Raw genomic sequence first — 26,788 nt, forward strand, 5'->3', positions numbered from 1 at the left:
CATTGTCTCTCTTGATATTTTATGCAAGAAATGTGAACTCTCATAGGGTAGCTATCATCAAAAGGACAGACAATAAAAGTGTTGATGAAGATTTAGAGAAATTGGAACCCTCTTAAATTGCTGATGGGAATGTAAAATAGTGCAGCCACTCTGGAAAAATAATTATTCTTCAGAAAGCTAACCCCATCAATGCTACTCCTAGGAATAGGAGTATTTACCAAGAGAATTGGAAAAATACATTCAGACACAAAACTTGTAAACAGATGTTTATAGTTGAATTATTCCTAACAGCCAAAAAATGAAAACAACTGTGTCCATCAGCTAATGAATGGATAAATAAATGTGGTATATCCATATAATAGAATATTATCCAGTGATAAAAAGGAATGGAATGCTTATATGAGCCACGACAGGGATGAACTTCAAAAACTAAAGTGCCGAGTGAAAGAAGTCAGTCACAAAAAAACACATGTGATTCCATAGATAGAAAATGTTCAGAATAGGCAAGTGCATGAGACAGGAAGGCAAGTTAAGGTATACCAGGGGCTGAGGGGGAGAGGAGGACAGGAAGTGACTGCTAATGGTGATAGTGTTTGTTTTGGGGGTAATGAAAGTGTCCTAAAAATTAGATAGTGGTGAAGTTTTATAACCTTATAAATATACTAAAGAAACCACTGAGTTGTAAAAAAAAAAAAATTTTTTTAATAAAACTAACGTAAGCTAAAAATAATGTGAGCTTCCTGAAACAAGGTAAAATCAAAATTCTATGACTAAATTACTTTATATTTAATTTGGGGGCACCTGTCTGGCTGAGTGGGTGGAGCATGCGACTCTTGATCTCTGGATTGTGAGTTCGAGCACCATGTTACTAGGTATAGAGATTACTTGAAAAAAAACCCCTTTTTTTAAAGTATATTTAACTTCACTTAAAAATAAGTTTCAGTGAATAAGATCTGTGCCTTAACTTAGAAGTTAGATTTGGGGGGCGCCTGGGTGGCGCAGTCGGTTAAGCGTCCGACTTCAGCCAGGTCACGATCTCGCGGTCCGTGAGTTCGAGCCCCGCGTCAGGCTCTGGGCTGATGGCTCGGAGCCTGGAGCCTGTTTCCGATTCTGTGTCTCCCTCTCTCTCTGCCCCTCCCCCGTTCATGCTCTGTCTCTCCTGTCCCAAAAATAAATAAACATTGAAAAAAAAAAATTTAAAAAAAAAAAAGAAGTTAGATTTGGGACTTTTCTTATATGCGTGTGGCAGCACATTAGTTTATCTCTGACATCAGGTCAGTTGAGCAACACGTGCTGTGCACCCTAGTTCCTGAAGCAGTAAGAGCCCAGAGTGTTCCGGCTCTCCTTACTCCCATTGATGGAAGAGGACACACTCACATCGAGGAGCACAGAACCCCACGAGACTCTGGCTGAGTGTGTGATGTTTCCTCTCTGGGCCAGATCTGCATTTCTGGAGAGGAGAGGCCTTCACTCTGAGTAAGCAGGGTCTCCAGGAGTTAAGCTTTTTTTTTTTTTTTTTTTTTTTAGTTTAGATTTTAGTTATTTAACATACAGTGTAATATTGGTTTCAGGAGTAGACTTCAGTGATTCATCACTTACAACACCCAGTGCTCATCATAACAGGTGCCCTCACTCATCTAGCCCATGCCCCCGCCCATCAACCTTCAGTTTGTTCTCTATCATCAAGTCTCTCTTGTGGTTAGTTTCCCTCTCTTGTCTCCCCCCTCTTCCCATACGTTCATCTGTTTTGTTTCTTAAATTCCACATGTGAGTGAAATCATATTGTATTTGTCTTTCTCTGATTGACTTATTTTACTTAGTATAATACATTCTAGCTCTATCCATGTCATCGCAAATGGCAGGATTTCATTCTTTTTGATAGAGTAGTATTCGTGTGTGTGTGTGTGTGTGTGTGTGTGTGTGTGTGTGTGTGTGTGTGTGTGTGTGTAAAATAGACTCTGGTCTGCAGAAGCACTTCTTCAGGGCTTCTTGTTCATTCCCCAAGGGGCTTCCTCTTCACTGATGATTGTGGGACCTAAGCTTAGTCATTCATGTGACAAGGAATGTTCCCCAAGTCCTCAAGCCCATAGCTGGCATTGAAGCCTTTCTCTCAGTAGCTCTTTAGAGTGGGCTTTCTTTGGTCCGCCAAAGGTACAGAAATTGCTTCTCGAGTCATCTGGTGAAAAGCCAATGAACATAGAATAACATCAAAGTCTACCCATGTCCAGGTTCAAGGCTCTGCTCTGAAAGTGACAGCTCTGAGTGCAGTGACCAGACCTCTGGCCCGTTCTCAGAGGCACTAAGTCACTTCTAGGAATGCAGCTTATTCTTCACCAGGACCAGAGCTACAATACCAAGGGTAATGCCAGGAGGAATGGGTGCCCCGTGCGGGCACAGAGGACTTATTTGGGTTTACTTGGCAGATGAGTAAGCCTTATTGTTTTTTAAAGAGGATCACAAAGAAAGCATCCATGAATGGCCTTAGCCATGTCCTCACCAGAAGAAAATGAGAGTTTTCTGATGCTGAGAGGCATTGGTGGCTCCTCTACTTTCAGTTAAAGGGGAAAGGGATCTCTGCCCGTGTCTCTCAGCCATTTCACCCAGTCTGTCCAATCACCCTGCAGGGGAATGTCAGCAATTTCTGGTACACACCAGCCCTAGTGGCTAGCTCAACTCTGCATGACTTACTCCATCTACAGTTAAAGGAGAGGCCAGAAGTTCTGGGGAGGACGGTGGCATTTGATATTGCTGCAGTGCTCTGCCTCTGCTCGGAGCTGCAGGCTTGCTCTGCCGTTTGCAGCGCACATGGCTTCTCCAGTGCTTGGCTTGGCTTGGCTTGGCATGGTGAAGGAACGTTGCAAGTTACTTCAAAGATTTTTGTGTTGGTGGGAAAAAGGAAGTTGTAGTAAAGTCCTAATATTTTCAGTTGGAGTCACCTTCTCAATAAAACCCCTTTGTGGTTTGACTTATTTTAGAAATAAAATCCCCTTACTGAAATGGCTTCATGACTTCCACAGGCACAAACTTTGTCCACTGAGAAAGTTTCTTTGGGGCCTATCCTGCCTTTTTTTCTTTGATGTTTTCCTCTTTCTTCCAGGTTGATACACAAGCAGACAGACATTCATAAGCGTATAATGTCAGCATATGCTTTCTTTAGATCTTATTAAAAATTTGGTTGTAGATGTGGACAGAAATATGATAGTTACTCGTGTTCTTGACAGTGGTGTCCCGTGCTCCACCCTATATTTGTTAAGTGTGTGACTGCACGTTTGTCAATTTTTGTATTTTTTTAAATTGTAAAGTACATCTAACAACGTATCATTTTCACCTTTTTTTCAGTGTATAGTTCAGTAGTATTAAGTACATTCACACTGTTGTGCAGCGATCACTACTGTCCGTTCTCAGAACTCCTTTTTATCTCTGCCAGAAGCTCCACACCTGTTAAATAACTCTCCATTCCCCTTCCCCCCAGCCCCTGGTAACTGCCTTTCTATTTTCTGTTTCTGTGAATGTGCAGTTCCCTCAGATGAGTGGAATCATACAGCATTTCTCCTTTTGTGTATGGCTTATTTCACTTTAGCAGGATGTTTCAGGGTTCATCCAGGTTATAGCATGCGTCAGAATTCCATTCCTTTTATTGCTGAATGACACTCCATTGTATGGGCACACCATGTTTTGTTTATCCATTTATCCACTGATGGACACTTGGGTTGCTTCACCTCTTATTTATTGTAATGATGCTGCAAATATTTGTGTAGTTTCTATTTGAGTTCTGTTTTCAGTTCTTTCAGGTATATACCAAAGAGTGCAATTGCTGGGTCATATATGATAATTGTACGTTTAACTTTTTGAGGAACCGCCAGACTTTTTCATAGCGGTTATACCATTTTACATGCTCTCCAGCAATATTTGAGGGTTCCAGTTTCTCCACATCCTCTACAACACTTGTTCTGGTTTATTTTTGTGATAGCCTTCCTAATGGATCCGGAGTGGTATCTTCATCACGTAATTTGGTGCAAAGAGTTATTTTTCAGACAGTTTTCAGAGACATAAGTATAAACACTACTTACTGCTCACTTTTATGCACTCTTGCATCTGGGGTCCCTGTGTCACCTGTCACCAGGGTCTGGTGCCACCAGGGTGGCAGATTAGGTCTGATCCAGGTCTCCTTCACCCTTTGCACTGAGACCCCAGAGGGTGACTCGTCTGAGCCCCTTCAGCAATGTGTTATGTTCTTCCTTCTTAGCTCCCAGGAGGCAAAGAGTCCGAAGGTGGAGCTCCACAGCCACTCAGACGTCCCTTTCCAGATGCTGGATGGCAACAGCGGTCTGAGTTCTGAGAAGATCAGCCATAACCCCTGGAGTCTGCGCTGTCACAAGCAGCAGCTGAGCCGCATGCGCTCGGAGTCCAAGGACCGAAAGCTGTACAGTATCCTTGTTACTACTTCAGCGGTGTTCCTTGCTGCGACCGTGGCTAGCTCCTGTGTCAGGATACCTTCTAGTACCATGGCCAGGCCCTCTCTGTTCAGGAGCCCCACTTGTTCTCATCTCCCTTTTTCATAGGCTCTTTGTCGTTCTTTTTTTTTTTTTTTTTAAGTTTATTTATTCTGAGAGAGAGAGAGCAAGCACACGTTGGGGAGGGGCAGAGATGGAGAGAGAGTCCCAAGCAGGCTCTGCACTGCCAGTGAGAGCTGGACTCGGGGCTTGAATTCACAGACCGTGAGATCACAGCCTGAGCCAAAACCAAGAGTCGGATGCCCAACTGACTGAGCCACCCAGGCACCCCTGTCATTCTTTGTTTTATTGACATGTTTTTTTCTGCCTTTTGGGGCTGGTAAGCCTGAAGCTTCAACTTGGCAGTCTAGAAGAGTGCTGTTTGGTAGAACTTTCTGAGACCATGGAAGTATCTGTATCTGTGTTTAGTATGGCAGCCACTGGCCATATTGAGTAACCAAAATGTGGCTGCTGTGCCTGAGTTACAGAATTTTATACTCACTTAAATTCAAATTGCCAGATGTGGCTAGTGGCTACCAGATTTGTCAGTGCAGGTCTAGAATCAGGGATCTGCGTTTGTGTGCACACGTGCATATGCACACATACATTTCTCCACTCCCAAAAGATAATAATTACAAAGTGGTACTTTTTTTTTGTCCAAAGAGAAACACCATACCTGAACAGCATATAATAGTCTTTAAGATGGTAAACGCAAAGAAATATTATAAAATGGGAATTCTGCTGGTCAGTTACTATCTGAAGCAGTAGGCAGTAAATGACTAATACTGAGAAACTGAGGGGAATGTGTTGAGGCCTGTTTACTCAGTTTTCATAACAGTCTTTTGAAGGAGAAAATGTTACGATGCCAGTTTAAAGATGAGGTGATGGCTGGGCGCCTGGGTGGCTCGGTCGGTTGAGCATCCGACTTCGGCTCAGGTCATGACCTCACGGTTTGTGAGTTCGAGCCCCGCATCTGTGCTGACGGTTCAGAGCCTGGAGCCTGCTTCGAATTCTGTGTTTCCCTCTCTCTCTGCCCCTCCCCTGCTCACACTCTGTGTCTCTCTCTCTCAAAAATAAACATTAAAAAATTTTTTTTAATAAATAAAGATAAGGAGATGGAAGCCCAAGGGGGTTAAGTGTTGTGCCCAGGCCCATGAGAGGCCAAAGCAAGATTCAAGAGCCCATGCTCTCGGGCACTGTGAGATATTTCTGCAGCTCTTTTTAAGTTTTATTGTCATTTGTTTACAAGTTATTGCAGATGATGAAATTAATAGCCAAATTTAATGGTTTTCTAGTAGATCTTCTTTAAAGAATTAGCAGATGTTAATATGTGCATCATCGAGCAATGCCAAGTATGTTATCATCCAAGACTGTGGTTGCTTCATGGTCCTCCAGTATGGAACTGAGGTCCAGGCTTGGGCCCTGATGACTTTTGGCAGCCTTGTGACTAGCCTGTGTACCTTTATCCAGGGTGGTTGCAGACCACAGATTTAAATGAGGACATGGGTATAAATACCAGCCGCCCAGGACCATAGAGGCATTTTGAGCAGAAGGTCCTAAAAGTACTAAGGGACAAGCTGAAGTATATAGTCCACTGGTTTGAAGTTTAGTCAGTAAATGGCAGGATAGAAATGTATTATTTATTTACTTACTTAAGTTTTTTTTTTTTTTAATTTATTTTGAGATAGAAGAGTGTGGGAGGGTGCAGAGGGAGAGGGAGAGAATCCCAAGCAGGCTCCGCACTGTCAGTGCACAGCCTAATGTGGGGCTTGAACTCAAGAACTGTGAGATTGTGACCTGAGCCGAAGTCGGATGCTTAACTGAGCTACCCAAGTGCCCTGACAGGGTAGAAATTTAAATCCATCTTTTCCTAAGATTCCTGTTTGGAAGTGGTAAACCTGATTTCTCGTGTTTGTGATAGTGCTGTGAAGATGTCTTCCCTATTTCTTTTAGGCCTGGATGCGGTATGACTTGAGCAGGGCCTTGGTTTACTTACGGTGCCAGGGATGCATGTGAATCTGGCAGACCTTCTTTAGTTTGTGTATGCCTACCAGACAGAGTAAAGTAGAATAAAATAAATGTGATGGTATCAGCAGATTGTCATAGATCCATGCCGTGGAAAATTATTCAGCCATAAAAAAGGAATGAAATTTTGTCACTTGCTACAGCATGGTTAAAACTTGAAAACATTTTGCTCTGAAACAGCCAGACACAAAAAGACAAATATGAAGTATCTAGAGTAGGCATACTCATAGAGACAGAAACTGGAATGGCAGTTCCCAGACATGGGGATGTGAAGAGGAATGGGAGTGTGTGTAGTGGGTACAATTTCTGGTTTCTGTTTGGGAACATAAAAAAGTTCCAGAGATGAAGGGTGATGGTGGTTGCACAGTAATGTGAATGTACTTAATGCCACTGAACTGTGAAGTTAAAAGTAGTTGAAATGGCGCGGGGGTGGGGGGGCGGGCAGTGCCTGGGCGGCTTAGTCGGTTAGGCGTTCAACTCCAGCTCAGGTCATGATCACACAGTTTGTGAGTTCGAGCCCTGAGTCGGGCTGTCTGCAATCAGTGCAGAGCCTGCTTCAGGTCCTCTGTCCCCATCTCTCTCTGCCTCTCCCCAGCTACTGCACGTGTGTGTTCTCTCTCTCTCAAAACTAAATAAACACTTTTAAAAAATCGTTAAAATGGTAAATTTTGTTATGTGTATTTTGCCACAGTAGAAACATTTTTGAAAATAATTGATAGGCCTGTGGTGCCTATCAATAATTTGATAGGTCACAAATTGAGAATTTGTGAGGTGAATACAGATTACATTTAAAGAGAATGCCCCCTTTTATAGAAAAACTTGGTTGTGGTTTCATGGTTGGGGCTGATGGTGAGTGTGGCTGTTACTCTCCTTGACGTGGTCCAGAGTTCCTCTTGCTTGAGAACGTGGTGCACCACTTCAAGTACCCCTGTGTTCTGGACCTGAAGATGGGCACCCGGCAGCATGGTGATGATGCATCAGCTGAGAAGGCGGCCCGGCAGATGAGGAAGTGTGAGCAGAGTACGTCAGCTACACTGGGTGTCAGGGTCTGTGGCATGCAGGTGAGTTGCCCTGGTGAGAGCCTAGCTGCTGCCGCCCACGTGTCTGGGGTTGCACATGTGCCTGCCTGCTATCCATGCCAGGTGTCCTCCGGGCCCACAGTGGTCCAGAATCTCCTCCGAGAGGGTGAGTGCCCCACGGGATGCTGAGTGCATCCTTATAGGTATGTTCCCTGAGCCCTCTCGGCCTTACCTGATGACCTTTGGGCTCCAGACACAGAGCCACTGTGAGAGCCTGTTGCCTTGACATTGGGACGATTAAGGCTGGTCAGAAGTACTTTTGACAGTGCCTGCCCAGGGCACTATACGGTCATCAGACCTTTCTGGTGCTCACCCCCTCTGTCTCCTGGGCTTTCAGGTATACCAGCTGGACACAGGACACTACCTCTGCAGGAACAAGTACTATGGCCGTGGGCTCTCCATTGAAGGCTTCCGCAACGCCCTCTATCAGTACCTGCACAATGGCCTGGACCTGAGGCGTGACCTTTTTGAGCCCATCCTGAGCAAACTGCGGGGCCTGAAAGCTGTGTTGGAGCGGCAGGCATCCTACCGCTTCTATTCCAGCTCCCTGCTTGTCATCTACGATGGCAGGGAGTGCCGGGCAGAGTCCTTCCTGGACCGCCGGGCCGAGATGCGTCTCAAGCACCTGGATACTGGGCTCCCTGAGGTGGCGCCACCCTGTGGCCCTAGCACCAGCCCCAGTAGCACCAGCCCTGAGGCCGGCCCCTCCTCTCCACCCAAGGTGGATGTCCGCATGATCGACTTTGCACATAGCACGTTCAAGGGCTTCCGGGATGACCCCACCGTGCATGATGGGCCAGACCGAGGCTATGTGTTCGGCCTGGAGAACCTCATCAGCATCATGGAACAGATGCGGGAGGAGAACCAGTAGGCCCCGCCCTGGGCCCCCAGAACCCCTTCCTCTCCACCCGCAGGCAGGGACCATTGCTCTGACTGAACTCGCCGTGAGGACACACAGACTTGCTTTTAAAGGGTTATATTTCTCTTTGGTGTAAACTAAAAGAAATGTTTTTAGCTGTAGCCTGGAATCCATATATATAAAGTGAAGGAGGGCACAACACACATCCTCACAGCCAGGCTTCTTTAGCTCTACAGTTCTGACTGCTGTGTCCAGGCTGACTTAGGAAGGAAGAGGTGCCCTTGGTGGATGGGCTTGGCAGCAGGGACAGGGTGCCCTTGGACGTTGGTTTCTCTGGCCTAGGTCTTTGGGGTCTGTGGCTATAGGGCCCTGCAGGTTTTAGGGTGAAGCACTGGACTGGTGCAGGGTCCCTCTGTGCTCACTCATCCTTTGTTCCTCAGAAGTAGAGGATTGGGTGCCCAGCTCTTGGGGACTTTCTAGTCTGGTGGTGCGGGCATCAGCCAGTGCTTTAACAGATGCCCCCAGGATACCACAGGGCCAATTGCACATAGCTGGACCTGTCCTTCTCAGTTCTGACCTTGGCGTGAGGCTAGATTCATGAAGCTGTGCTGAAGCCAGCTTTTGACAGAGAGTAGGCCATGGGACTCCCAGGCACTCTGGCACTTGAGCCTGCTCCTCTTCCTTCCTGCACACCCCAGCCAGCCTTTCTCACCAAGATCCCTTGTCTGAAGAGGCTACCCCTTCCTGCCCCACTGAAGGGGTCCCTGCTGTATTTGCCAAGGAGAGTTAATGTCCCAGCAGGCTCCAGGGCCTCTGGTGGCTCTGGCCCAGACAGTATTTGCAGTTCTTGGGCTATGGGTGGGAGTCCTCTTCCTCTAGCTTGGGCAGCTGTGCTGCCTCTGGATGGGCTGCCCGTCCCAGGGCTCAAGGGCTGTGGTCCGCTCAGGGTGTCACCTTTCCCCAGGCTAAGCTCAAGGCAGCAGCCCATTGTAAGGAGCTCCAGTCGTGGGAGGGAGAGCTTTTTTTAAGCTTGTCTTCTCATAGGGACATTGTTTGGGCCCTGGGTGCAGGTGCCCAGATTCTGCTAATGAGTTTTGTCTTATCATTCCTGGGATCCATCAGTCTGTCCATTTCTCCATCTGCCAGCCCTTGTTACTTGGGATCTTTCCCCTGGGCTGTAGCCTTGTTTATTAGTAAATAATGATTTCCATCATGCTTTCCTCAGCAAAATAGTCTTTTCCATTTCTGAGGTGAGCTTTGGCCCTTGTGCCTGTTGTCAGCAGGTGCTACCTTTTTACAAAGAACTGGTAGCAAATGAATTGTATGAGGTATTTCCCTGCTGGCCCAGCACCTTGTCTGTAGGCCTGGAGTGTGGCCCTGCTCAACAGTGTGGTACAGTGAAGGCCCAAGGGGCAACCCTTCTTGTGGTTTCAGTAATTTTTGCCGCCAGCCCTTAATGGCACAGAGACCTGCCACCTCTAACATGTGGCCAGGAGGTGACACGGCACTCAGCCATTGCCATGGTTAGTGCCCTCACCTCTGGGCCTAGGGCCGCTGTCATTGTCACTTTTGGCATGGCCCTTGTTTGGGCATTAAAGGTAAGCCTGCCAGTCTGTATATGAGAAGCTTTGATAACTGGTGGACTACTTTCCTAGTCCTTAGAGATGCAGCCTCACACGTTTTAAACGGGCTCCTTGATGGATCCCATCTCTCTCGGCCCTCTGATCCTGGTGCCAGTGGTGGGCAGGTTCCCATTCCTTGGGGCTGGGAGGGACAACTTGCCTGTTTCTGGTCAATAATGACCATCTTTCTTGTACCATTCTGTGGCTTCAGCCATAGGGGTAGTAGCTCTTCATTAGTGCAGACCGTCATTTCCTGGCAGGGCAAAGGCCAAGACAGAGTCAGGGGCTGCTTGGGACTCCCTTCAGTTGAAACTCTCCAGCCTGGGGATGTGCTGTGCTGCCTCAGTTCCTGTATTTGGGGGAGCAGATGCTGCCCCATTCTCTTCGTAGTGAGAGAGCTATACCTACTTATCTTCAGTGTTTTCCTGGCACTAAAAAGAGCAAAAGGGTCTGGGATTTGCTGCTTCTCCATTAGGGCAGGACCCCTCTTTTCGGCACTTTTGACACTGGGGGGACCCAGCTCTGTTACCTGGTGGGTGTTGGGCTTGTGTGTGCACACATGCTCTCTCTCTCTGCCTCTACTCTCTCCCTGGTCCTTGCCAGAGAGCCCAGGCCCTGCCTTCCCAAACCCCAACTTGGGACCAAAGTACAACGCGGGATCATGGGTTGGGGCGCTCAAGTGACCCCCCTCTATAGTGCTTACTTGGGCCAAGTCAACACCAGCCCCCTGGGCTAGGGGGGGTGGGGTGGGACCGGTGGTGCTTAACGAGGAAGGGGACCAGTGTAGCAACTTGCAGGAGACCCCACCTCTCCCTCCCCTCACATTGGGGCCTGTGCAGTGGGTGTGGGGGTTTCCCCAGGGGCCAAAGCCCTGGGCTAATTCAGTAGCCGCTGCTCACTCGCGCACATCTGGCCACGTGCACGCCCCCTAGATGCAGATTGCTTGGAACTTTAAAGCTGTTCAATTTGGTTTTGTTTGTGCTGATTTAAAAAAATGTTTTAATGAGAAAAATTGGAGCACCCTGGGAAGGACGTGGTTCCTTTGCTTCTCGGGGTACCGTAAGCCTCCTCTCTAGGAATCGTTCTTTGCTCCACTTTCCTGGAAGCTGCCTAAACCTGCCCAAGCTGCCCCAGGTCTGCACCCTCTTCCACTCTCGGCTCCGCCCACGGCTGGGCCACTGCGTCTCCTTGGGACCTTGCGTGCGGGGGAGGGGTGCTCGGGCCTTGGGCCCGGCGGCCCCTTTCTGTACACTTAGCGCTGCCCGCCCCGCTTGTGTCTGAGGTCGTGTATGTCAAAATAAAGCCGCTAGAAACTGAGCTGTGTCCGCGTCTTTGCAGTCCCGCGGCTCCCAGGAGGCAGGTCCAACCCCGTTGCCCCGCGTCCCTCCGCCGAGTCCCACGAGCCGCTGCGCCGGGGCGGGGCCGGAAACGGCCGCGCGGCAGCGGACCCCGGCACCCGTCGGCGAGAGAGCCTCGCCCTTGGCGCCAGTTCCGCCTTTGGATCCGCCAATAGGCAGCTGACCCGCAGACCCCGTCCCGGTCCCCATGGCAGCTCGGCGTGCTCGGGCTCTCATTGGCTACGTCTGCCAGAACGCCGCGCCCCTGCGCTCCGACGTCGGCGTCCGTGCCACGTATACGGCAGCCGATTGGCCAGCTCGGGCCAACGTCACCCCCCCGCCTAGGTCCGGCCTGAGTTCCGGGCCAGCAGCTCTCCGTCTGGCGTCGCTTCTTCCTGTGTGCGGTCCCCGGTAGGCGTCAGGGCGGACTGGGCGGCCAAGGCAGAGCCAGAGTGGGTCAGTCTGGCAGGTGAAGGGCTCGGGCCGCGGCGGGAGTTCGCGGCAGGGCTCGGCCGGGCGGGCCGGGCCGCGGACGCTTCGGAGTCTGGGACTCACTCTCCGGCCGCCCGCAGGCGCGATGAAGGCACTGATCTTGGTGGGCGGCTATGGGACGCGTCTGCGGCCGCTGACGCTGAGCATCCCGAAGCCACTGGTGGATTTCTGCAATAAGCCCATCTTGCTGCACCAAGTGGAGGCGCTGGCCGCGGTAAGACCCGGGGTCGGTGTCGTGGTGGGACCTGGCAGGACGAGGGACTAGATCGTGATTGCCCGTGCCTTCTGGCTGAGACCTTCTGTCCGCCGGCGCTGTTTTGTCCAACAGGCAGGCGTAGACCACGTGATTCTGGCGGTGAGCTACATGTCTCAGGTGCTGGAGAAGGAAATGAAGGCGCAGGAGCAGAGGGTGAGGCTCGGACTCTTGACCTTTTTCTTTGCTCCCCGCGCAACCACCCATCCTGTTGGGAGGAACCTGACAGGCGGCTTATCCCTTTCAGCTGGGAATCCGAATCTCCATGTCTCACGAAGAAGAGCCTTTAGGCACAGGTCAGTAAAGACAGGAAGGTTCCTTTGGGGTTTAGGGTCTGAGAAGGGGTGAGACTCAGCGTGGATGGGGTATGCTGAGCCTGGTTCCAAAGGTTCAAACCCCTAGAAAGATGGTGACCTGCACCTCTCTCCTAGCTGGGCCCTTGGCACTGGCCCGTGACTTGCTCTCTGAGACTGCAGATCCTTTCTTCGTTCTCAACAGTGATGTGATCTGCGATTTCCCCTTCCAAGCCATGGTGCAGTTCCACCGGCACCATGGCCAGGAGGGCTCCATCCTGGTAAGGGATCAGGTCTTTCTTCTCTGACACTCCTGCCCCAATGCCCAGCCTCTTCCAGTCTGCGGCCCTTAACTATCTGCTTGTGTTGTGGGTGCAGGGCTGTGCAGTATGTGTCTTTAAGCATTTGGGGCACAGCTCCGGAGATTTAGGACAGTATGCATAGCATATCAAGGCTCAGGCACACTGGATTGGGCCTGAGGTCCCCCTCTACTCAGGTGACCAAAGTGGAGGAACCCTCTAAGTATGGTGTGGTGGTATGTGAGGCTGACACAGGCCGCATTCACCGGTTCGTGGAGAAGCCACAGGTGTTTGTGTCCAACAAGATCAACGCAGGCATGTACGTTCTGAACCCTGCAGTGCTGCGGCGCATCCAGGTGTGTAGAAGCCAGCTGCTGGGTGGGCTGGGGCAGGGCAGGCCCCTACCCCCCTGACCCTGCTCACGAGTTGCCCACTCCCACAGCTGCAACCTACATCCATTGAGAAGGAGATCTTTCCTGTCATGGCCACGGAGGGGCAGCTATATGCCATGGAGCTGCAGGGTGAGGCAGGGAGGCCACAGGCTGGGGGTGGGGTGTGGCTGGGCTGAGCCCCCTGATGCATTTCCTCCCAACAGGCTTCTGGATGGACATAGGGCAGCCCAAGGATTTTCTCACTGGCATGTGCCTCTTCCTACAGTCCCTGCGACAGAAGCAGCCTGAGCAACTGTGCTCAGGCCCTGGCATTGTGGGCAATGTGCTGGTGGTAAGGCCCCTGCCCAGCCCATCGTAAACCCACGTCCTCCCCCAACTCCCCCCCCCCCCCACCCCCCCCCCCCCCCGCGACTTCATCTCGGGAGACAAGTGATTCACTTGTATTTCCCTCATTGTCCTTAGGACCCAAGTGCCCGCATTGGCCAGAACTGCAGCATCGGCCCCAACGTGAGTCTGGGTCCTGGCGTGGTAGTGGAGGATGGTGTGTGCATCCGGCGATGCACAGTGCTGCGAGACGCCCACATCCGATCCCACTCCTGGCTCGAGTCCTGCATTGTGGGCTGGCGCTGCCGCGTGGGCCAGTGGGTAAGCCTGTGGGCTGGGCCAGATGGGGAGAGGGGCAGGGAATGTGCCTGCCTTGCTGACCAGGCCTGCCCCCTCCCTCGAGGTGCGCATGGAGAACGTGACAGTGCTGGGTGAGGACGTCATAGTTAACGACGAGCTCTACCTCAACGGGGCCAGTGTGCTGCCCCACAAGTCTATTGGCGAGTCGGTGCCGGAACCACGCATCATCATGTGAGGGGATACCATGGGGCTGGCTGAATCTCCATTTCCCTACTGGCATGGGGAGCTCTGGCTTGACACATCAAAAGGCCCTGGACTCGCCGTTATCTCAGAGGACTAGACAAGGCTGAAGCTGTTGGACACCTGCCCTCTCTTGTGGACATAATCTGGCAGGATCCTTGCTGGGCATCCTCTACAAAGCCTGCTCCCTCAAGAAGGTCCGGGCCAGGGCTGTATGGAATAATAATTTAATGTTCACTGTGGCCCTGACTGAAAGTCAAGCTCAGGCACAATTAGGACACGGCTGGGTTCCCGCCAATGAGGTTACACTCAGACAAGGAGGTTGGACATGGCGGGGATGGGGGAGGACATGGGGAATAGGGCAAGAAGAGCTCATAAATAGGGCCCAGCCTGGGTCTGAGTTCAAGGGTGGAGGCTGCTGCTGTGTGGGTTAGGCTGCCGAGGAAGTGGTACTGGTACTGGCTGCCTTCTCCCAGTCCTCTACAGACACGATGGTGGCTTTGCAGAAGAAGCAATCCTTGTTGTTCATCAGATGCTGGTTGATGCAGGCTCTACAACGGGAGGAGGAGGAGGGTCTGTGTATCCCTGCTGCTTCCCCAGCCCCCTGCACCAATGGGGCCCACTTACTTGCAGGACTTGTGGCCACAGGGCTGGAACACGGCAGAAATGGGGTGAGCATAGCAGATGGGGCAGAGATCCTCCTCGCTGGTGGGCTGCAGGGAGCAGAGTGCAGGGTGGGCTGGGGTCAGATACCCAGACAAGGACACATGCCACACGTGTGTGGTATGCACATTTGTGCTAACGTGTGTTTGGGTGGTGTGGACGTGTGTGCAGTGGCTCCCACTCACCAGGGAGGCAGCTGCTGCCTGGGCCGACGCAGAAGTCAGGTGTGCCAGCATCTGTTCCACCTGGGCCAGCTCCTCAATGCTGATGTAATCTGTGTCTGGGGGTTGGTGGCAGTTGTCAGACCCAACGTGGCCCTAGAACCCAGTGCCTCTTAAATACCACAACTTGGGAATTTGCTCTTCTGGAGACTCCTCACCTAGGCCAGTCCCGGATCCCTCTTCCCTGACCCATCCCTGGCCCACTCACAGCTCTGTAGGGAGAAGCGCTTCCGGTCAGGGGCAGGCAGGACAGTGCCAGGGGCAGGAGGCTCTGGCTGCCCCAAGAGATAGCATATAGAGCGGAGCTGGAAGCAGGGATCAGCCAGGAGCACTGACGTGGCTCTTTCTGTCCTGGGTGGGAGAGGGTGCAAGGGTAGTCAGAAGGTTGGGCCTATCTGAAAACGATACCTATTGGAGGGGTGGGGGGGGACAATTCAGCCCACCTGAATTGCCTCTGTCCCACCTCATCTCCCTGCTGCTCACACTGCCACACCCTCTACCCTCCCCGCCCAGTCCTGGGTCCCAGTAAGAACCATACAGCCCTTGTACCAGTTTAAATGGGTGACTAGCAGATACTGAAACCCTACCTACCCCCTAATATACACTAACTCCAAAGAAAACAAATAAATAGCACTAGCAGCTTAAAGGCGTGCCTCCCAGGTTTCCCTGCTACTATTCCCGGGAAGACAGGCACCGGGGAAAGCCATAGGCTAAGAACAGACTGGGATATCAGAGACGGACTCGCGCCCCCTCTGGCGGCCACCCTGGGACCTAGGTCGAGGTTGGGGGGGGGGTGCCCCACCCCCTCCGGCCTGGGGCCAATGGGAGGCCGAGGCCCCGCCCTCCTCCAGGAGAGTATTTAGAAGCCGATCGGCGAAGCACCCGGAGAGCTGGGGAAGCCGGAGGAGGGAGTGCTGAGTGGAGCTCGGCCCCAAGTCCCGACCTGGACCCGGGAAGTAGGGGCGGTTGGCGTGTGGGGTGGAGCCCACATCCATCAGAAGTGGGTGAGTCCTGGAGCCGCGCCCCACACAGAACTGCCCCATTCCACCCCCGGCAGTCACCACCATGGCCTGGCTGGTGCTGCTGGGCGCACTGCTGTGCATGCCGCGCGTCGGGGTGGGCAGTCTGGGCTCAGAGGGCTTTTTGCCCTCTGCACCCCATAACTGCCCCTACAGATGTGTGTGCGCCGCTGACCTGCTGAGCTGCGCGGGCCTGGGGTTGCAGGACGTGCCGGCTGCGTTGCCTGCCGCTGCTGCGGACCTCGACCTGAGCCACAACGCGCTCCAGCGCCTCCGCCCCGGCTGGCTGGCGCCACTCTCCCGGCTGCGCGCCCTGCGCCTAGGCCACAACGAACTGGACGTGCTAGGTCACGGAGTCTTCACCAACGCCAGCGGCCTGCGGCTACTCGATTTATCATCTAACGCGCTGCGGGCGCTTGGCCGCCACGACCTCGAAGGGTTGGGGGCGCTCGAGAGGTTGCTTCTGTTCAATAACCGCTTAGCGCACTTGGATGAGCACGCCTTCCATGGCCTGGGCGCACTCAGCCGCCTCTACCTGGGCTGCAACGAACTCTCCTCCTTCTCTTTTGACCACCTGCACGGTCTGGGCACGACCCACCTACGTACTCTGGATCTCTCCTCCAACCGCCTGGGACGCATCCCAGTACCTGACCTGGCTGCACTGCCAGCCTTTCTTAAGAACGGCCTTTACCTGCACAACAATCCATTACCCTGTGACTGCCGTCTCTACCACCTGCTGCAGCGCTGGCATCAGCGGGGCCTAAGCGCTGTGAGTGACTTTGCCCGAGAGTACATGTGCCTGGCCTTCAAGGTACCCACATCCCGTGTGCGCTTCTTTGAGCACAGCCGTGTCTTTGAGAATTGCTCAGCTGTCCTGGCTCAGGGCCTAGAGCAGCCCGAAGTGCAGCTGCACGTGCAGATGGGCCGGTCCCTGAGGCTGCACTGCAACACCAGTGCCCCAGCTGTGCGCATCGCCTGGGTGTCACCACAGCACGAGCTGCTGGTGGCACCAGGATCCCGAGATGGCAGCATCGCAGTGCTGGCTGATGGCAGCTTGGCCATCAGCAATGTGCAGCCGCAGCACGAGGGGGTCTTTGTGTGCCTGGCAGCCGGGCCCCACCTGCATCACAACCAGACGCACGAGTACAACGTGAGCGTGCATTTCCCACACCCTGAGCCCGAGGCTTTCAACACAGGCTTCACCACCCTGCTGGGCTGCGCTGTGGGCCTGGTGCTCGTGCTGCTCTACCTTTTTGCGCCACCCTGCCCAGGCTGCCGCCGCTGCTACCGTCGCACCTGCCACTGCCGCCGCTGGCCCCGGGCACCCAGCCCCCTCCAGGAGCTGAGCGCACAGTCCTCAGTGCTCAGCACACCACCGGATGTGCCCAGCCGCAAGGCCAGTGTCCACAAGCATGTGGTCTTTCTGGAGCCAGGCAGGAGGGGCCTCAGTGGGCGTGTGCAGCTGGCAGTAGCCGAGGACTTTGATCTCTACAATCCTGTGGGCCTGCGGCTCAAGGCTGGCTCTGAGTCTGCTAGCTCCACAGGCTCTGAGGGTCTGGTGATGACCTAGGCTGCCCTGGGCCCAGAGCCAGGCCACTTGCCACCCGCTGCTCGCCCTGCTCCCTGCTGCCGCCCTGACAACTGCCAGATGCTGGTGGGAGCGCTGGGCTTGGTCCTCCAGCCTCCTGCACGGCCTTGACCTCAACCGCAGCAGCCCCACTCACTAATGGAGGGGCTGGGCTCCCCACCCTCTCTCCTGCTCTGCTCTAACACAGGGCCCAAAGGCCCTAGACCCTAGCAGGACCTACTGGTGCCCACACGTCCCACGAGGACTGGAACTGGGGCCATCTGGAAGAGCCCTTGCCTGAGAGCCCTAGGTACACCACCTCAGAGGCCGAGGCAGCTACCAAGCCATGGTGAAGTACTGAAGCATAACCATCTTCCCCTTCCCAAGGGGACAGGAAGAGAGTGGGCCCACAGGGGAAGAGGAGAAGGGCTCCAAAGGAAGACCTAGGCCCCCACCCAGGGTGGAAGGAGGAAACATGCACCAACATCCAACCTACTTCAAGCTCCACAACTCCATGCAGTCTGCTGGGCAGGAAGGAAGCAGGTGGGGCTCCTCAAGAGACCCCCAGGGGGCCTGGCCTGAGCATCAGCCAGAGTGGCCCTGCTCCCTCTGGTCAGGGGCAGCCACAGACCACTCTGAGAGCACAGCCTCTCCCGTGGGCTCACAAGACAGCAGTAAGGGGCAACATGGCCTGTGCCCCCAGCTTTTTAGCAGTAAAAAGCCCGAGCATGGCCAAGATGGGAGGGCCTAGCCGGAACTTGCTGTCCCTCGAGGGTAGAAGCCTCTTAAGGTCTGGCACTGATCTTGGTCTAATGGCTGAGGCAGTGCCCTGGTCTCATATGCTCTTACCACCCACCACAGGGAGGCAGGGAAGGGGGCGGGGGGCCTGGGAACCCCTCCCGCGTGGGTGCTGAGCTGGGGGCTCCTACAAGTCCTGGATCCAGTTGTTCATGGAGTTCCTTAATAAAGGTGGTACACGCTCATCACCAGAGCCTTCGTGAACACAAGTATCAGTGTGTGCGCTCAGCCCCCCTTCCCAGCAGTGCTGTGCTGGATGCTGCAGGAGAGCACCCCGCCAATGCCTGAGGTATAACCACAAGCCAGTGGCTATGCCCATGCAGCTCGGCTGTTCTGCTGGGGTCCCCGATTCTCCTACTCAGAGCTACTGCTGCTACCACCTGTTTAGGCAGTTTGTACCTCATGACCTCCCCCTGGCCTCAACTCCTGATGCTGAGGTCCATTTTAGAGATGAAGAAACGGCGGGCGGCAGGGAGACCCTGCCTGGTGCACTCCCCATCAGCCATGCCAGCTCCCATGGGGCCCTGGTGCCTAACACTTACCCCGACGCCGGGCCATGCACCAGGAGCCGCACCAGGATGCCTGTCACAGCCACCAGAATGGGATAGTGGTCCACGCTCTCCAGGCCTGAAGGGAAAGGAGGGATCCAGGGATCCTGGAGAGGGATCCAGGCCTCCTGGCTAGTGCGAGCCCCCCTGTCCTCCCCACAGAAGGGCGACCTAAGGCTGAGGGTATCAAGCCTGCCTGTCCCAATGCAGAATAGACAATCAGGCGTCATAACTCCTAGCAGAGGAACCAAGGCTTGTGCTATGTTGGGTTCAGGGCACTGGGTCCTCACCAGGCAGCCGCAGGGTGACCACGCGGTCAAACAGGTTCCTCTCGGCCGTCACCCGGTTCAGCACCTGGTTCAGCAGCTGTGAGGGCAGGAGCCCATTGGTGGAGTGGATGGGTGGGCTCACCACCGGGGGGTCCCCAGGGGACCCCTCCCTGCCCAGATGGACACACCTGTGCGAGACGCCGCAGCAGCATCTCAGAGGTAGGCCGGGCCCAGTCCAGGAATATCTCAGGCACCAGCGTGATGGTCATCTCCAAGACACGCAGCAGGCTGACCGAGAGGTCAAAGCAGGTGGCACACACCTTGAGCTGCCGGCTGTCCACAAAGTTCCGCTCTAGGCGCTCGGCAGCCTGTTGGATCTGAGCCACCAGCAGGTGGGCAGTCAGTGGCCTGGCCACACTGCAGTTCATGCCTGGTCCTCTGCAACACCACAGCCCACGCGACCCACTGTGACCCACCTCCTGGATCATGCCGATGAACTCAGAGAAGGCCCAGTTGAGCTGGTTGAGGACGCTGTTGAGGAAGCTGGGTGCCACATCAGGACCCTCCCGCAGTAGGTCTGCCATGTGCTGCTGAAGCAGGGTGGAGGGGCAGGGCTCTGCAGGGGCATTGACACGGTGGCATCACTGGGGACTCTGGTCTGTGGTTCCTGCCTGTCTACCTCTGTCCTGACTTGTTGGGCCATTGGTGTAAGGACAAAAAGATGACTCCCTGAGGATGCTCAGGTCATGAAGGCAGGGAAGACAGGGTACCGTGCTGCCTGGGGGTTAGGGCTAAATCTGTCCCTCCTCCTGCTGGCAAGCCACAGGCTGAAGTTATTCCTGGCCCCACACCATCCCTTTGGCCTAGAGCAACCCCCCAGCCATAGCCTGCCCCCAAAGAAGTCCTCAGCTGCATGCCCCTCAGAGAGGGCTAGACCCAGACAGGGCGACCTAGGCCTCTCCTCATTCATTTCAAGACCAGCATCCCCGAGACCTACTGTGTCAGAGCCCTGCCGTCCTCTACTCTCCTCTGCTGCCCTTGGCCTGGCCTTGGCATATGGCCGAGGTGGTGGGTGCCAAGTCTGGGCTGATGGGGAGCGGTAACCAGAGCCCTTAAGCCACAGCCGGGCTGGACACCACCCCCCACCCTGTGCAAATCAATAGTTCCTACAGCCAGCAGGATGAGTATCTAGTCCCACTGCCACTCTAACTGCAGCTCAGTTCCACCCGCTGGTGCATCCAAGAAAACCGGCAAGGACTTGATGAGTGACTTCACACAAGGCACTCAGTCTCTGGAGACCCTTTTGTGCAAAAATCCTGCCCATGAAGGCAGAAAGACATCACGTAGGCCTAGGAAAACCACCAAGTGGGGTGAGTGCAGAGTATGGCAGGCAGACTGCAAGGCAGAAAACCCAGGACCCAGGAGGGGTCCTCAGGCTCACAGGGCTTTGCTGGGCCGTCCATGGCCCCTGGAGAGACAGTACAACCTCTGCCCCCAACCAAACTCCCCTTCCTCTTGGGAACGCCATGGGCACCCTCTGGGGCCCTGACCAAGCCCCAGTCTGTGCCCCTGCCTTGACTCAAGTACACTGAAGTGGGAGGTGGACATGGTGCCAGGACAAGGCTGGAGGTCAGGGAGCTGGTTCGGAGTCCTCACTCTGAGTAAGCTGCCAGCACCCTGAGAAGATGCTGCCCCTTTTCACCATGACCCATGCACAGCATTCAGGCCCAAAGGACACACATGGGACAGGGGAGCAAGGGGGACGTGTCCCAGAGTGTCCTTGGACTGGGAGGAAGCAGGGAAATGGAAATGCCGGGGGGCAGAGCTGGGGCCCAACAGGAGTCCGGGAGACAGGCCAGGAGAAGCGAGAAGAGTCCAAGAAGACCAACAGCAGTGGGCCAGAGCCATTGGGTCACCCAACCTGGACACTCACTCTGGAGGCTAGGCAAGTTGGCGTCCTCTGGCTTGGTTTTCAGCAGGTGCGGCAGCCGTGTATAGCGGTACCCAAAGCCACAGCCCTGTGGGTAGGGTCAGTGGGGGTCAGGGAGGCAGGGAAACCCTCCCCTTCAGCCAGCCATAGCCACTTCCCATCCAACCACACTTACCCTCCAGAGTCGCACCAGGATCCAGTTGGTCTGGGCCCAGGGCCTCTGCTCATAGGGAGCCAGGAGGCTCCTTACCATGGCAATACGCCTACAAGGGCAAGGGGTGGTGGGCACAGGGTGAGGCCAGACATGGTGCTGTGCAGGTCAGAGTGCCCGCCTCCCTGCTCCGACCCCCACTCACTGCTCCTCAGGGATCCGCTCCACAGCCCGCAGGGAGTGTGGGTAGCACACGTAGCTAGCCAGGGCCTGCATCAGCGAGTCACGGATGTCTGTTGGGACAGGCTGTGCCTCAGCAGGTAGCTGGCATGAGCCCCGGCCCCCATGCCTCAAGCCCACCTGGCCGGCATTCTGCAAAAAACGGCCAGCCAGAAGTGCCATCCCATCCCCATATCCCCAAGCCCTTTGTAGGGCACCTCACCAGTGCCCACGATGCGTGTATCGGCAAAGTGTTTGGCAAGGATGGCAGCCAGGCGTGTCAGAGTCTCTTCATAGCCTGCAGGATGGGGCAGTAGGAGTGCTTGGCCGGGAGCGGGGGTTCCAGAGGCAGGCACGTCCCTTGGCAGGGTGAGTGGGCTTGGGCAGCGGGCTCCAGAGCTGACTTCAAGGGCCAGTCTGGGCCCAAGCTGTCATCTAGGGACTTTGGGCATGGCATTCACTGACTGTGAGAGGCCATTGCACAGACTCACTGTGGGGGAGGACGGGTCCTGCAAGAGTCCTGACTGGGCTCAAACCCATCTCCGCACACACACTTGATGGCTCAGCAGTCAAAGCCCCTTGGGCACCCATGGCTCTGCCTCTGAGGACAAAGCCTGCACCTAGGCCTGGGGCGGGGCAGGGGACAGGCCAGGGGCCTGACAGCCCACAGCCTGATCCAGACATAAACCACCAAACCCAGCCTGAAATCAGTGGTCTGCAAGAAGCCCAAGCTCCTACGTATGGCCTCCAGCAGGGTACCACCACCCCTTACTGCGATCTGCAAACACAAGCCGCTCTGCCTTTGCATGGGCTGCCACATCCCATGTGCAGTGCCAGGGTGTCTGTGTGAGGCCAACCGGCTCCCGTACCACAGCAAGAAGGAAGTGAAAGCGGAGGGCCCCCACTCCGGCACTCCATCCTGTCTCTTTCCTTCCTAGCATCCGGGAGAAGCTGTTGGCTCTGTGGCCGCTAATACCAGGGCAGGGCTCTCCACCATGTGGGGCTTTTGCAGATGCTTGTCTAACACAGGACCAAAGAGAACAGGGGCTACCTCCCCTCTTTCCTACACGGATGTGTGCTGCTGGGCCATGAGGGTGCAGAACAGGGTTGCTAAGGGTTTACAATAAAGGCCCTTTTCCTGCCCCCTCCCGGCCTGAATGGCTTTGTCACCTGGGAGCTCCTCCATGCTGTGCACGGGGCCAAAGTAATTCTTGAGAGCACTGTAGCTGTTGATGGCCACGCTCAAGTAGAACTCAGGCATGAAGGCAAAGAGAGAACCTGTGCGGTCGCCATGCTCAACGGTCCGCAGGCAGACGCGTAGTAGCCAGTAGATATCTAGCATCTTCTCCTATAGGAGGCACAAGGGGTGCTGCTAGGCTATTCGTAGAAAGGGTTGCAAGGGGCAGGGCACGGTCTGGGGCTCGGGAAAGGCCTCCTCGTTAGTGGCTCAGGCAGGGCAGTCACATGCTTGATAGGCAAGAGGGTGCACCCTGTGCCTGGAGAGGCAACACCCCAGCCTAGATCAGAATTCTGGCTTGCATTAGTAAAGGTACACAAGGTTTTAAGTGAGAAGGTGTCATGTGACCATAAGTCTGAGTTGGAGCACTGCCCAGTGCAAAAGGAGCTGCAGGGACGAGTGGGGGCAGGACAGTAAAGAAGCTACATGGCCTCATCTAGGCCCAAGACAGCAGACAAGGGACTGGAAGGCCAGGAATGGGGAAGCACCGATGGGCTGTGGGGGCAAGGGACCGGCTGCACCAAACAGGGCCCACATTTCTGGGGGTGATGGAACCTCCGTGGAGGTCAGAAGTACCGGAAGAGAAGCAGGCCTGGTCCAGGGCAGAGGGGATGTGGCTTAGGATATGTGCAGCATATGGTGTCTAAAAATGTCCCCAAAGAGGTGGTGTTGAAGAGCATGATTACATGCAACAGAGGCCATAGAAAGCAAACCTGCCAAGGGCCTTGTTCCACATGGTCTGTGCCCAGGAGGGGTCACCGAGCAGAGCAGAGCAAAGTCCCAGGCCCCAGCCCAGACCACCCAAATCTCTCAGAGTCGGAGCATCTGGACTTGACACCAGCTCTGATGTGCCCTCAAACTTGAAAACCCGAGAAGACACAAGCAGGGGTCAGAGGGTGGGCCTGAGCCAGAAGGCCTGCTGGGAGCATACTGCCACAGAAGGCCAGAGAAGACCAAGTCTAAAGAGGGGATGGAACCTATGCACCCAGGGAGCCACTGCATTGCGGGGGGGGGGGGGGGGGGGGGGGAGGGATGTGTCTGCAAAGGGGGCGGGGGGCTTGGGAGGGACCGTGCAAGACTATTCCAGAGAGGTGGAGGAACCTGTGTTGGACCAAGAGTGAAGGGAAGATGAAGAAGCTGTGATACAGACAAGGAAGAGGGGAATGGTTGTTGGAAGGGAGTGGTTTCTGTAAGCAGATGTAGAGTCAAGGGAGGGGCATCACGGACTGTTCTCTTTACTAATGGGAGAAAGTGAATGAGCAGGAGGCAGGAGGGTGAGCACTGAAGATGGAGAAGAAAGCAGTTCAACATAGCAAGGGCTGTGTTATGAAAAGCCCACAGAGAACATCACACTCAATGGTGAAAAACTGAAAGCGTTTTCTCTAAGATCAGGAACAAGACAAAGATGCCCACTTTTGCTACTTCTATTCAACACAGTACTGGAAGTCCTAGCCAGAACAATTAGGAAAGAAAAAGAAGTAAAAGTCATCCAAATTGGAAATAAAGGAGTAAAATTATCCCCATTCGCAAATGATGTGATCTTATACGTAGAAAACCCTCAAGAATCTAGCAAAAAATTCGACAAAGCAGGAAAGAATATCCAGTGGAAAAAAGTCTCTTCAACAAATGGGGTTAGGAAAACTGGACAGCAACATGCAGAAGAATGAACCTGGGCCACTTTCTTACACCATACACAAAAATAAAACCAAAATGATGAAAGACCTAAATGTGAGACAGGAAACCACCAAAATCCTAGAGGAGAAAGCAGGCAAAAACCTCTTTGACCTCGGCTGCAGCTACTTCTTACTAGATACATCACTGGAGGCAAAGGAAACAAAAGCAAAAATGAACTATTGGGACCTCATCAAGATAAAAAGCTTCTGCACAGTGAAGGAAACAATCAGCAAAATAAAAGGCAGCCTACAGAAGAAGATATTTGAGAAAATATTTGCAAATGACATATCAGATAAAGGGCTAGTATTCAAAATCTATAAAAAACTTATCAAACTCAACACCCAAACAACAAATAACCCACTTAAAAAATGAGCTGAAGGCATGGATAGACACTTTGCCAAAGAAGACATCCAGATGGCTAACAGACACAAGAAAAAATGCTCATCACTTGTCATCAGGGAAATACAAATCAAAACCATGATGAGATACCACCTCACACCTGTCAGAATGGATAAAATTAACAACATAAGATGGGGCACCTGGGTGGTTCAGTCAGTTAAGTGTCCAACTTTGGTTCGGGTCATGATCTTGAAGTTTATGAGTTTGAGTCCCACATCGGGCTTTCTGCTGTCAGCACAGAGCCCACTTCAGATCCTCTGTCTCCCTCTCTCTCTCTGCCCCTCTCCCCGCTCTCTCTCTCTCTCAAAAATAAGCATTAAAAACAACAACAACAACAACAACAATACAAGAAACAACAGGTGTTGGCAAGGATGTGCAGAAAGGGGAACGTTTTTGCACTGCTGGTTCCTCAAAAAAATAGAACTACCCTATAATATAGCAATTGCACTGGTAGGTATTTACCCAAAGGATACAAGAATACAGATTCAAAGGTTTATAGCAGCATCATCAACAATAGCCAAAGTATGGAGAGAGCCTAAATGTTCATCGATTGATGAATGGATAAAGAAGATGTGGTGTATATCTACAATGGAATATAACTCAGCCATCAAAAAGAATGAAATCTTGCCATTTGCAATGATGTAGATGGAGCTAGAATGTATTATGCTAAGCGAAATAAGTCAATCAGAGAAAGACAAATACCATATGATTTTACTATATGTGGAACTTATGAAACAAAACAGATGAACATAAGGGAAGAGAGGGAAAAAAAGGAGAAGAGAGGGAAACAAACCACAAGAGACTCATAATAATAGAGAACTGAGGGTTGATGGAGGGAGGTGGATGGGGGAATGGGTTAAATAGGTGATAGGTATTAAGGAAGGCACCTGCTGTGATGAGCACTGGGTGTTGTAGGTAAGTGATGAATCACTAAAGTCTACTGCTGAAACCAATATTGTACTGTATGTTAAAAAACTAAAACTAGGGCCGCCTGGGTGGCTCAGTCAGTTAAGAAACTGACTTGGGCTCAGGTCATGATCTTGCGGTTCATGGGTTCAAGCCCCGTGTCGGGCTCTGAGCTGTCAGCACAGATTCAGATTCTGTGTCTCCCTCTCTGCTCCTCCCCCACTCGCGCCCTATTGCTCTCTCAAAAATAAGAAACATAAAAAAAAATTCTTAATAACTAAAATTAAAAAAAAAGAATCCACACACACAAAAAATCTGTTAGAATAAATGAATTCAGGAAACATGCAGGATATAAAATTCATACACAAAAGTCAGTTGTTTTTCTACACACTAGCAATGAACAATCCAAAAAGGAAATCAGAAAAATAATTCCACTTACATTTGTATCAAAAAGAATGAAATAGGTATAAATATAACCAAGAAGGTGAAAAACTTGTACACTGAAAACTATATAATGTTGCTGACAGAAATTTTAAAAGACACAAATAAATGGAAAAATATTCCATGTTCAAGGACTAGAAGATTTAATATTGTTAAGATGACAATACTAACCAAAGCAAAGTATAGATTTAATGCAATCCCTATCAAAATCCCAATGGCATTTTTTGCAGAAATAGAAAAATCTATCCTAAAATTCATATGGAGTCCCAAGGGACTCAAACAGGCAAAACAACCTTGAAATAGAACAAAGTTGGAGATCTTACACTTCCTGATTTCAAAACTTATTGCAAAGCTACAATAATCAAGATAGTGTGATACTGGCATAAAGATAGTCATACAGACCAGAGAGCCCAGAAATAAACTCACGCATATATGGTCAAAGGATTTTTGACAAGGATTGTCAAGACCATTCAATGAGGAAAGGACAGTCTTTTCAATAAATGGTGCTGAGAAAATTGAATTTCCATATGCAAAAGAATAAAGTTGGACCACTGCCTTATAGCTTAAACAAAAATTAACTCAAAATGGATCAAATACCCAAACTTACAAGCTAAAACTATAAAACTCTTAGAAGAAAACATGGGGAGAGGACTTCATGACCTTGGATTTAACACCGACTTTTGGGCTGTGACGACAAAAACACAGGCAAAAAAAGAAAAAATAAATTGGACTTTATCA

At 52.5% G+C, this 26,788-nt stretch overlaps 4 protein-coding genes across 13 annotated transcripts in view; 3 read left to right on the forward strand and 1 right to left on the reverse strand.

The window, feature by feature from the left end:
- Positions 1-11,395, forward strand: part of IP6K1 (inositol hexakisphosphate kinase 1) — a 57,443-nt gene extending 46,048 nt beyond the window's left edge. For all 3 annotated transcript variants that reach the window (XM_025916078.2, XM_086698211.1, XM_086698212.1), the window contains 3 exons: positions 4,247-4,428; positions 7,404-7,579; positions 7,935-11,395. In XM_025916078.2, the coding sequence (XP_025771863.1) occupies positions 4,247-4,428; positions 7,404-7,579; positions 7,935-8,468 (892 nt within the window). In that variant the 3' untranslated portion in view covers positions 8,469-11,395. The remainder of the gene's footprint in view (positions 1-4,246; positions 4,429-7,403; positions 7,580-7,934) is intronic.
- A 361-nt stretch (positions 11,396-11,756) lies between these two features.
- GMPPB (GDP-mannose pyrophosphorylase B) lies at positions 11,757-14,250 on the forward strand. The gene is made up of 9 exons (XM_025916272.2): positions 11,757-12,121; positions 12,236-12,316; positions 12,408-12,456; positions 12,592-12,734; positions 12,950-13,108; positions 13,195-13,273; positions 13,348-13,475; positions 13,607-13,789; positions 13,872-14,250. Exons 1-9 carry the CDS (start codon positions 11,993-11,995, stop codon positions 14,001-14,003), a joined length of 1,083 nt encoding a protein of 360 aa, XP_025772057.1. The 5' UTR covers positions 11,757-11,992; the 3' UTR covers positions 14,004-14,250.
- Positions 14,220-26,788, reverse strand: part of RNF123 (ring finger protein 123) — a 36,926-nt gene continuing 24,357 nt past the window's right edge. For 5 of the 8 annotated variants that reach the window (XM_086698200.1, XM_086698203.1, XM_086698199.1 and 2 more), the window contains exons 27-38: positions 22,564-22,741; positions 21,617-21,691; positions 21,380-21,467; positions 21,199-21,286; positions 21,027-21,111; positions 19,570-19,709; positions 19,282-19,470; positions 19,115-19,190; positions 18,819-18,903; positions 15,101-15,243; positions 14,636-14,951; positions 14,220-14,559 (exon numbers count right to left, since the gene is read on the reverse strand). In XM_086698200.1, coding sequence (XP_086554326.1) covers positions 14,439-14,559; positions 14,636-14,951; positions 15,101-15,243; positions 18,819-18,903; positions 19,115-19,190; positions 19,282-19,470; positions 19,570-19,709; positions 21,027-21,111; positions 21,199-21,286; positions 21,380-21,467; positions 21,617-21,691; positions 22,564-22,741 — 1,584 coding nt within the window. In that variant the 3' untranslated portion in view covers positions 14,220-14,438. Of the gene's footprint in view, positions 14,560-14,635; positions 14,989-15,100; positions 15,244-18,818; positions 18,904-19,114; positions 19,191-19,281; positions 19,471-19,569; positions 19,710-21,026; positions 21,112-21,198; positions 21,287-21,379; positions 21,468-21,616; positions 21,692-22,563; positions 22,742-26,788 lie in introns of those variants that run through there. The other 3 variants (XM_025916064.2, XM_086698205.1, XM_086698206.1) reach the window with 2 other exon arrangements.
- On the forward strand, positions 15,680-18,464 carry AMIGO3 (adhesion molecule with Ig like domain 3). Its single transcript, XM_025916065.2, has one exon. It carries the CDS (start codon positions 15,958-15,960, stop codon positions 17,479-17,481), a length of 1,524 nt encoding a protein of 507 aa, XP_025771850.1. The 5' UTR covers positions 15,680-15,957; the 3' UTR covers positions 17,482-18,464.

Source organism: Puma concolor, chromosome A2 (genome assembly GCF_028749965.1).
Source record: "Puma concolor isolate L17-30 chromosome A2, mPumCon1.1.hap2, whole genome shotgun sequence".
NCBI classification, from domain to species: Eukaryota; Metazoa; Chordata; class Mammalia; order Carnivora; family Felidae; genus Puma; species Puma concolor.

Bases quoted from the DNA above. Each gene is read 5' to 3' on its own strand.
- GMPPB (XM_025916272.2), top strand. From the start codon at position 11,993: ATGAAGGCACTGATCTTGGTGGGCGGCTATGGGACGCGTCTGCGGCCG. The intron at 12,317-12,407 runs GTGAGGCTCGGA...TATCCCTTTCAG, and splicing joins TGAAGGCGCAGGAGCAGAGG to CTGGGAATCCGAATCTCCAT. The intron at 12,735-12,949 runs GTAAGGGATCAG...CCCTCTACTCAG, and splicing joins GCCAGGAGGGCTCCATCCTG to GTGACCAAAGTGGAGGAACC.
- AMIGO3 (XM_025916065.2), top strand. From the start codon at position 15,958: ATGGCCTGGCTGGTGCTGCTGGGCGCACTGCTGTGCATGCCGCGCGTC.